This window comes from Lipotes vexillifer, unplaced genomic scaffold (assembly GCF_000442215.2).
Source record: "Lipotes vexillifer unplaced genomic scaffold, Lipotes_vexillifer_v1.1 scaffold1643, whole genome shotgun sequence".
Lineage (NCBI taxonomy): Eukaryota > Metazoa > Chordata > Mammalia > Artiodactyla > Lipotidae > Lipotes > Lipotes vexillifer.
In genome coordinates, this window is record NW_006784879.1 from 44,754 (window position 1) to 56,011 (window position 11,258).

Consider the following 11,258-nt stretch of genomic DNA (forward strand, 5'->3'; position numbering starts at 1 on the left):
TGTCCCCTGCATCGGCAGGCGGACTCACAACCACTGCGCCGCCAGGGAAGCCCTCCATTTGATTTTGATCTTTAATGTCAAGGAGAATAAATTTCAGACTCAAAAGGGGAGCGGACCTATTGGAAAGGGAGAGAAGAAACCTTAGCCCTGAGCTAGTTGGAACCAACTGCACCTGTGCTCAGAAGCAGGCTTTTGCAAATAAAATCAGAAATTGCTGTTGTTGGTATCTGAGAAATAAAGAAGGTATATTTCACACCTCTGGTGTATAAGTAAATGCTAATAGGATAATTTGTCAATGCTCAGAAGATAAGCCAGTGATTATGAAGACTAAAGACAATCAGACCACCCTCCGTTCTCCTCTTCCTGGATTATTAAGATGAATGCACCAGGGCAGCACTGTAGGGGGTGCACCTGGATTTTGACAAGGCAGCTGCCAAATCTCTCATGTCTCCACCAGCGGGGTAAGGGGCTTGGGGGGCTGGGCAGGAAGGAAGGACAATTAGGTGCACTAGGGACTCTGAGCAAAAGAAACCGAAGAGTGCTAATTAGTGAGTTGAATAATCTTGAAATTTGACATGCATACATTAGACAGTAAGAAACATGGAAAATTAAGAGCCAAGCAATCAAGCCAGGAAAAAAGGAATCAAAGAGGAAGTAAAAGAAACAAAATATAATTTAAAAAAATAAGGCAAAAATTAATGAACTTGAGAGGACTAGTAAAGCTAATTCTTTGAAAAAGACTAGTAAACGAGTCCTTGCAAAATTAGGAGAGAGGAATTAAGATATATTAGAAATGGAAAAATGGGACACAGCTATTGATACAGAAGAGATTAAAAATGCAAAAGAATTCTATAGACAAGTAAATGAACTATTAGACTAAGTGGGCAATATCCTAGAAAAACAGAAATTACCAAAGTGGTGTCAAGGAGAATCAGGTAATCTGAATAGATCTGATGAAATAAAATTCATATTTTATGGCAAGATGAGAAAAATTTAAACATAAAATTTTTCTCTGCCCGTTGGACCTCCCTCCCCCCCTCCCCTTTAGAGTGTATTGTGCATTCTGCCTTAACCAGACCTCCTTAGGTAATAACCTTCCTTTTTAATCTTGTAAGGGGTCAGGATGACCCACTTCTCACTTTGTTCATGCAGGTCTGGATTGTGTAAACTGTCAGTACACCATTTGACGTATAACCCTTTGTCTCCAAAACTTATATAACTGTGTTTCGACCTCTAACAGGCAGAATAGTCCTCAGAGCTTTCAGAAAAACTGTCTCCCGGGTTATAATCCTCAGGTTGGCTGAAATAAAATTTTCCATTTCTTTCTTAGATTGACTATTAATCTTTTTCATCAATAGATCTGTAACCAAAGAAATAAAATCCCTAGTTTAAAAAAATCGACATATCAGCATGACATGCACACAGACAGCACATCAAGCCCAGGTGGCTTCCCGGGAGAGGAACAGAAAATCTATAATACTTGTAAACTGTTCCAGAGATTAGGAAAGGAGAGAGAGCATCCCAACTATGTTATGCAGATAGTTGGGATATAGTGATTTACAGTAAGAAATACATATTTGGTCTTCATCCCCATTTCTGGCACAGAGCTCCTAAATGCTTGGAATTTCCTAACTAATGAGAGCCATAAAGGTGTTTTGGTTATGTTAATGAGGTGACTTTGGAACCCACCTAAAAATGGGGGCTGAAAGCCAGGAGACCCAACCACGTGATTAGAGGGTTTGAATTTTTCAGTCCCACCCCCTGCACTTGAGGGAGCTGATAGGGCCCAGAAGTTCAATCAATCACCAATGGCCAGTGATCTACTCAATTATGACTGTGTAATGAAGCCTCCATTAAAACCCCAAAGGACAAGGTTCAGAGAGCTTCTGGGTTGGCGAACATGTGGAGATGCAGGGAGTGTGATGTGCTGGGAGAGGGCATGGAAGCTCCGTGCCCCTTCTCGCATATCCTTCCCTAAGCATCTCCTCCATCTGGCTGTTCCTGAGTTATAACCTTTTATTGTAAACTAGTAATCCAGTAAGTAAGGTCTGGGTTCCGTGAGCTGCTATAACAAACACATCAAACCCAAGAAGGATTGTGGGAACCTTTGATTTATAGGCAGTTGGTCAGTATGGGTAACAACTGCCAACTAAAGATTGTCGCTTGCCATGTCGCTCTACAAGAATTAAGCCATTAGCCACTGCAGTCGCTAACCTTCAACACACCCAAAAGGAGTTCAGGGTCCAGATCAGGAATGAGGCCCTCTGTGCTCTGGGAAAACTGGCAGAACAGGCCTTCAGATAGTTAAATATTTTCAAGAGAAAATTTTATGAACCCAATTTCTTGCATCTTCCCATACTTAGAAAAGCACTACAATCATTAAGATATCTGTGCCCCATGACCAGCAGCAACCTTCTACCAAGATATGTGCTTGACTGCACATACCCGTTCTCCAAAATCACACATATGCTGACCTGCCCCTCACCTCTTTGAACAGTTCCTCGGTGTCTTTGGAGAGGCTCTCTCCCAGGCTATAGTCCCCAGGAAGTCCCCAAATAAAACTGAAACTCCACAGCTCTCACATTGCATGCTTTTATTTCAGTTGACAGTATCCTTTATAATAAACCAGTAATAGTAAGTAAAGTGTCCTCTTGAGTATTCTGAGCCATTCTAGCAAATTATCTAACCTAAGGAGGGGGGCATGGGAACCTCCCATGAAGTCCATCGGTCAGAAGTACAGGAGGCGACCTGAGACTGGTATCTGAAGTGAGCGTACCGCTGAGCCCTTCATCTGAGGAGTCAGAATTGAATTGAATTGTGGGACACCCAGTTGCTGTCCAGAGTTGAAGAATTAGCAGGTGTGGCGGGAAGAAAACCACACATTTGGTATTAGAAATGCTGAAAGTAAAAACAGCCTCCATACCTTGGCTTTGAGAGTTCTGACATCTAGAAAAGCTCATTAGGGGCATTAGGGGGTCAAGGACAAGCTCTAGAAAAGCTAAGATCCATTTAGGGTGGACTAAGGCTACTCAATCCACCAAAACCAAACCAAAACGATAATATTAAATGACTGCTGCTACTCAATACTGCAGCCTGCTCACCCTCCACTGGAAAATGCAGACAATGGGGCCCGTGTGGCAGCTTCACAGAGGTGTTCAATGTGAGAGCACTTTGAAAATCACAAGCTCTGTGAAACCATTCGGCAGCATATTTTCACTGTGAAACCAAGGGAGAACAAGCTGTGCACGTTTTTTCTCAGGCTACCAAGCCTCTGGGAAGATCTATTGAGACCCGGGACCATAATCCATTATCCTAGGACATAACCTTGTGCTACAGAGTCCCTAGGATGGAGCAGCCTGGGGTTTGCCAACCCTGTTAAAATCAAGTAAGTTGGAAAAGAAAACAATTTACTAAAAATTTGTTTTCTTTTGTCTTTTTGAAACCATGTCAAGATATTCAGAATCAAATGAGAGAAATCAACCAAATACACCCAACCTGGATGTGGAATGAGCAAATGACTGACCATGCAGATAACTGGTTGTGACTTTTATCTATCTATGACTCCAGTCATCCACCTATCATCCAGTGAGTATAGAACGCCTGCTACATTGTATTGAATAAATTCATACTGAGCGCTCAGTATACAACCATGGATAATAAACCATACACCTTCCTACACAGAGCTTATACACAAGGAGGAAAGCGTGCTTAGAAAACACTGTACAGCGAGGGCTTTAACAGGGTAAAAGCCAGGCACTGGGGGAGCAGGGCCTCCACGGAAGGTTGCTCAGGCTGTGCACTGTGCACAACTAGTGCGGGAGAACAACCTTCCCTGGAGCCGTGCACCCCCAGCCATGTGGGAGAACAGAGGTAGAGACAGGGAGGGCTTCCTGGGAGAAGTCTTGCCTCAGTGGAGGTCTGCAAAATGAGTAGTTATCCACCTAGGAGCTAAGGGTAGGAGGATGGAGGGGTGGGGGCGGGGGGGAGAGAGGAAGCAATGACAGAAAGGCTGCATCACTGGAGGCCTGAAACAGGATGAGAGTGAGGGATGCAGGGATGAGGAGGAGGAAGGCAGAAGGTGAAGAGCAAACAGGGACGGCAGTGGGGGCTGGTATTGGGGATCATATCCAGGTTTCTAGCTTGTTGACTGGTGATGCTCCTTGTGGAGCAGGGCAGGTTTATAGAGAAAGATAGGCTCCCAGTTTTGAATTTGTTGAACCTGAGGTGCTCCGGGGCTTTAAAGTTCAGGAGGCAGGTGAATATCTGCATATGGAGCTCAGCAGAGGAGGCAGGAGTCAACAACAGGGAAATGGAAACCACAGGTTTAGATGACATCACCGAGACAAATAATACACTCAAAGGCCAGGCAGAGGAAAACTGAACAGGCATCGCTGGAGAGGTGAACGGGAAAGAAAAGAGAGTGATGACTCAGGGGCCCACAGAGGATGGAGCTTTCTGGGTCAAGTAACTGCTGAGATGTCAAGTAGGCTGACAGCTGACACGTGTCCACAGGATTAGGTTAGGAGTGACCTTGGCAGGGTAGTTTCAGAGGTGGGTAGGTAAAGAATGAAGATTTTGGTGGGCTGCAGAGTGACAGGAAGGTGAGGGAGAAAGACCACAGGCAAAGACAAACTCTTTCAAGAAGCCTGACTGCAAAGGAGAGAAAAGACACTAACCAAAGAGAGACATGGGGTCAGTTGCATTAAGGTTCCTTAGCGCAGACAGTTCAGTCCTCTCCTGAGTAGAGAGCAGGATGCTGAGAAGCATGCTGCCTGCATGGTTCTCCCAGGTACGGCCTCTCCTCCACCACTCAGCTTGTGGATTATCAAAAGCCAGGGCACCACAGCAGGTCAGGACACAGAGGTGGGGGAGTATATGGGTGCAGAGTCCAAAATCAAATGCAAACAATTTTTAATCAATTCTTTGATACTTATTCTCCATCTTTTCACACCCGGACACTATAAAATCCTATTAGATGTAGCCTTTTTATCTCACCCACGTGACTGGTATTTTTCTAACAACTTCCAAGGGGCAACTCTGTTCTAAAGAGTTGAAAACCTTACAGTGTTGTCTTTTCCGAAATTGTTGAGCACCAAATGAGACATTTTATGTGAATATCACACACACGTAGAGGTTCTATTCTCCTTAACTACAAGCTTTCAGGTATGCAACACGCTTTTATAAGACTCTCCAGGTTTCCCTGGAGGAGGACAGGGTGAGGGAGAGACGGGGCCCCTCCAGCCCACCTACCGCTGCGTGCGTGGATTGCTGCTTCTTAGCCCGTTTTGGTCTTAACTTGGTAAAGTGCTCCAGCTTCTTTCCTTCCTCGGACGGCAAGTCAGAGATAAACCCTGAGCTCTGCTTCTCTTGTCTGATGGATGGGAAAGGCGGGTCTTCAATGTGAATTGGCACTTCTTCCAGGGCCTTATCAAGGTCAAATTCCATTTCTAAAATAAAGCAAAGCCCCAGGTTGAAGCTTACTGCATAGAGATGGATAAAAAAGTTCCTAAAAGTAATTTTAAGTCTATCACTGAATAGCAAACACTCATTCACAAATCACTTAATTCTCTTTCTCAATATTTACTCACTTAGAGCATCCCTAAGAAATATCCTTGAAGTGGTCCGAGATTCTTTGCTGAGGGGTGTTTCACAGTTATAAGGAAATGACTGGCATGAGCAAAATACTCACTTACCAAATGCCCTGGAAACAGGCCGCAGCATTCGGCTATGGATAGTCTTCCTTTTGGATTTAGGAGTCATCTAGCAATAAAATAAAGAAAGTACTTAGACAGGTATTCCCAGAAAACTTAACTTTCAAAGTTTAGAAACATTGTTGCGGGGGGGCTAATATTTGGGATCAATTGTTTTACGCTCAGTATTTACATCTTCAGAGGATGGTTAGTAACATCTGACAGCCAGACTGAAGGGGCTAAGCCAAGACATTTCTAAATGTTTACCACTTTCTCAAATGATACAGCCAACTTCTTTCCCCTAGCCCTATTCAGTTAAATTCTATTTTTATAGCTGAAAGGAACAATGAACGATATAGGATTTAATTCTAACCTGCACACGAGGATGTTAAAACAGATATAAGGAATAAGGATGAAAGACTGTAAAAATCAGTCGCTAAAAATTGAAAACACAATTACTCACTGTTCATTATCACAGCAACGTCAATATAAGCAACACCAAACTCTTTGTCATCTTAATGATTTAAGCAGTTTAACTGTTTGTTTTGTTTTGTTTTGTTTTTTTGCGGCACGCGGGCCTCTCACCGCTGTGGCCGCTCCCGTTGCGGAGCACAGGCTCCGGGCGCGCAGGCTCAGCGGCCATGGTTCACGGGCCCAGCAGCTCCGCGGCATGCGGGATCCTCCCGGACCGGGGCACAAACCCGTGTCCCCTGCATCGGCAGGCGGACTCTCAACCACTGCGCCACCAGGGAAGCCCAGTTTAACTGTTTTGTTTCACATTTGTGCCACAAAAATTTTGATCTTTACATTATGAGCAAAGACCATAGACCAAAGACCAAAGAAAAAGTTGCCATGATTTAGAAGTCTATCTGCTGTCCCTTCTCAGTAAGACATCTTTGATCCTTCTTTTCCTTTTAAAAAAGGAGACCAAAACCCAAACCATGGCCACAACTTCTTAGAGCATTTTTCTAGCACTGGTGTCAACTGGTGATTATGTTAAGTCAAACGTTAAGGAAGACATTAGCTTCTCCCTCAACACGATAACTCGTGTCAAAGCTGGAGGGGACCTTTGTCATCACCTCCACAAATTGCAAGGAAGAAACTGAGTCATGGAGATGATAAGGACTACCACTCAAGTCAAGAGGAGCAGGGCCAGGGACAGAGCCAGTTATTAAGGTCAGCCCAGCATCCCTCCTGCCTCACCACTTGTGATCAATAAACGGATGGATTTTAGGGGTGTTAACTGCTTTGACACTGGAAACTGGTATTCGTGTAAACTAAGATATAACATAACTGAAAGAACTTAGTTTGTAGACTTTCATTTCACTTAATAGGTTGTCATCTAAAGCTTTCTCAAAAAAAAAAAAAAGAAAATCCACAGGTTGATAACAAGGTTCAAAGAATAAATTGTTTCATATTGACCTTTAAAGCAAACAGCTTTACAGTTTTGACAATCTTATGTCATTTTTAACAATAATATCCGTTTGCTATTTATTATTGAGAGAAAAAGGAGATTAAAAATGGTGAACAATAGAATTTAAATCCAGACTGGTCTTCCTGAACATAATGAAACTTGCTGATTTGGTTCTTTCAAGGTTTTTTAAAGGCAGACAATCAGAGGAAAATCTTTTTATAAAGCATCGGGCTTTGCAGGTTCAATAAAAATACAACCAATCCAGTGCAGCTGGAAATGAATCCAGTTTCAAGACAGTTCTCCCCAAAACAGGCCTTACAGTTGGTTGAAGGTGGTGTGACTGGTCTATTCATAAGTGAAACCTCTAAAAATAATTTTCAAGGAGACACAAACTATCAAAATATAAGCTGTGTTTGGTCATAAAAACTCCTTCAGTATTGTATCCACCTTGTGCACAACCTTGATAGGTAAAAAGGATTAAGAAGTAGCCTGGGATATAATTTCCAGCCAATTCATTTAGAGAGTCACAGATAAATAGGAAAGAAGTTTACAAATGCACAGAATGAAGATGTCTTCCAAAATTCTTTCCTGTCACTCCTCATTAGATTTTATAAGAAAAAGCGTTTGTGGGCAAAAATAATCTGGGTCAAGCTTCCCTATTTAGCCTTTATAATGAATACCAAATACATGTTAAAACATATGACAATAATGACATTTCAACTATATTATAATTTTTAAATATATAAAAAGAAATACATATAGAATTACATATAAGAGAATATATATAACATATATAAAAAATAGAAACTCATTTACAAACTGATGCCCAACTGTAAATGGATCATTCCGCTCAATCTAATTTTACAGACACATTGAGAAACATACAAAATCATCAGGATTTTTGATGGATGACAGTAATCAAAGGGAAACCAGTTTGCCTTTCTTGGTCTAGCTTTCTAATGCCTCAAAACCTAGTACACAAAATTTGAATATCAGAAAGATGCATTCTAATGCATTTTCATTGCTTTCTTTCATTTCATATGCTCTTTACAAGAGCATATAACTTCCAGTTGCATTCTGCATAAAACTCTCTCTCTGTGTCTGACATATCTGTGAATTCTGAAGTTTTGCCATGTTTGAACAGGGCCAACGGCCTTTTGCTAAAATAATGGTAAGAGCTTGCAATCAGGCTGGTTTCTACAACTGGTGTTAAGAACGCAACCTGATTTTATACATTTCTTTCGATGGATGAACTGTTTTACAATCTCTTTCTTTCATGAGAAAGAATAAACATGATTTAAGTATAACAATGGAGAAAAAAAGTGAATTTTATTTCTTCATAGTTTTCTTTCTTTTCTTTACAATTGTTTCTTCCCTAACAGTTTTACAGACAGTGTGGACTTGCTCAATCTTATTGGCTCATTCTTATGATTTGATTACATATAAATCTAAAGCAAGAGGAAATGTAAGAATGATACGATTATCCACCTATGTGTACATTTAGGAACACATACTGTACGTTTCTCTAGAAAGATGGTTTCTACGCACTCTCTTCCCCCTTCTCACACCTGTTGGTTAGATGAATTGAATCCTGGAAAAAAAAAAATCTGGCTTTACCGTCCAGATTTACATTTACTCTCTTCCCTTTTTGAACCAAAATGAAAGGGTTAATTTTCTCACACTATGTCTTAGTCCTTGTTTACTCTTCCTGGACATTTGTCAATGCCTAAGTATTTTCTGATCAGAGAAATCACAAAGTGCCCAACAGATGAAGGGGGTCAGCAATGGAAGCAGAAGAGGGACACATGCCAAAGGGACCCTTCACAAATCGATGTATGATTAACATTGCCAACTATTACTTCAGGCCTACACAAAATTACTTTGTCTTTAAAAGTGCATTTTATGAGTAGTAAGTAATTTTCAATATTCCCATCCTCAGGAAATATGAGGAACAATGTGTTAAACCCTTTAAAATATAACTTTAGAAGGAAAACTCTAAACATAGACTTATTCTGATATCACAAACATCAGTAAATCCCCATAGTGGCAGACAGTGAATGAAATGCATGGCTCTATTCTCTAAGCATCCAAAAGCAGCACAATGTCTACACTGCTTGGAAATCTTACTCGTTTGATCCAGTTTTTATAATGGATTTATAACTATTCTCCATGTAGCTCAATAGTGATACATATCCACTTTTACCATAAGTTAAGGACTAATGTTAGAACCTTATAAACAACACAACGTATTTTTCCTGTTAAACTCATTTTTAACACATAATTGTTAGACATACTAATTTTTTTTTTAATGAGAGTTAAATTGTTTCTATCACCAGAAAAATAGGAGGGAGTAGTTTCCTCGTTCATTTTACCAAGTTTGTGCAAAGAATAATAAACAACACCCTCACTCCAAAGCTCAAGAATCCTTAATTACTTTTCTTTTCCTTGACGTTAAAAAAAAAAAAAAGAAAACAGAAACAGTTGGAAAGCAGATTAGTAAAAACCTTCTAATACAAGAAGGTATTACGATGCCAGTCTTCTACAACTCTGGGAAACAAGTAATATGACAAGAATCAGAAATTAAAAACCTTGGAAGTTTAAGTAATCATGTCTTTTTTTTTTAAACATGAATGGAAGAAGCACTTTTCTCCTCTTGAATGTTTATACCCTCTTCATCAACACTCTGCTTGCTTTCAGGCACATGGCTGGGAATATTTTAAATTCATTGCATGTTTTGCTAAGCTGAACCATCTTGTAAAGTTCAATCTTGTCTCTAAATTGCTGCCTATTTTATTCAGGATCCAAGACGGATGACGACACTACAGCCTCCTGGGAGATCAGCCAGGCAGCACAGAAGCAAATGGAGCACAAGGATGTAAACTAGTACAGCCAGAATCTGCAGAGCCACCAAAAAATACTTACACTTGTACAGCAGAGAGTCTCCATGCAGCAAAAAGAAAGGAAAAAAAATTTTGAATGGAAGAGAAATAAAGCAACAGCATTACAAGAAATGGGGAGGGAGAGACACCATACACAAATAAACAGAAAAGCTACATAAAAAGCCTTCATAGCAAAGGAATGAGGCAAGAATGAGGCCAAACTATTATTAGCTTAAGGCATCCAACCTAGCTTTTCTTAAGCAGAAGCACAATTACAGCTAGAAAACTGCAGAAACTCTTAAGAGGTATTACCTCTTCTGCTAAGTGCGTGCAAAATGCCATCTACCAACCCCGTAAGGTATTAATCCCACTTGGGAGATGGAGATGTCATCAGCTCCAAAGGCACATAGTAGACAGAACACTGGATAGACATTAGCAAACTCCATGGAGGTGTTGGTTCTTGGGCCAGAGGGCTAGTCCCAGCAACTAAGTGGGGACAATATGTCTTTGGGCACTTGTAAGCGTCCCTTCTGGGGGTCTTTACATCATTCTGTCCTCCCCACTGTAGCAGCAGCTTTGAGTTCTCTCTCCCCCTCAGTCATCAGAGCATTTCAAGCAAGGATCTGATACCAGGACCTACCACAGTTACCTACCTATAGTGTCATTAACATTGATAGTACCTTATACCTTAGTGGGAATTTAGGTCACCTTATATTTCACATTAAATCTCTAATTAAAGAATTTTTAAAACCTCATTGGTCACCATTATTAACAGTTGTTAGGGCATGTTAATATTCTGAACATTTATAAAAGAATTTTTAAAAGCATAACAAAACCAAAAAAGTCCCATTGTAGAATGTCAGATCTTTGTGAAGATGGGGGGGGGGGCATCTTTTCCAAACTTCCTGAAAACACACTCTGAGGAAGGCCACCTACTCCATCTACCTGGGGCTGACTTTTTTCCTTCAAGTTCCTTATTTTGTGTGTGTCAATTCTTCTCAATATACAGCAGGATGAAAATACAAGGCTTCTCAGTTTGTGACTAAACCGGTGGGTGGCACACAAGTAAAAGGCTTCCCATAACCATCACCACCATCATTATGATCATCCTTGGCATTATTTGCTTATCAGAAAGGTTTCCATCAGCAAGGTCCTGAAAAAGTCTCAATCCACAGACTTCTAATTTCTTATTTCATTAGGCAATTTTCTTCGAATACACCTCATTTTTTTCTTTTTTCTTTTTTTTTTTTTTTTTTTTCGGTACGCGGGCCTCTC

The 11,258-nt window shown here is 40.8% G+C and overlaps 1 protein-coding gene across 2 annotated transcripts in view; it reads right to left on the bottom strand.

Annotated features, from left to right (window-relative positions):
- Nucleotides 1–11,258, bottom strand: part of CARMIL1 (capping protein regulator and myosin 1 linker 1) — a 333,075-nt gene that overhangs the window by 25,803 nt on the left and 296,014 nt on the right. For both annotated transcript variants that reach the window (XM_007457010.1, XM_007457009.1), the window contains exons 30-31: nt 5,694–5,760; nt 5,251–5,447 (exon numbers count right to left, since the gene is read on the bottom strand). In XM_007457010.1, coding sequence (XP_007457072.1) covers nt 5,251–5,447; nt 5,694–5,760 — 264 coding nt within the window. The remainder of the gene's footprint in view (nt 1–5,250; nt 5,448–5,693; nt 5,761–11,258) is intronic.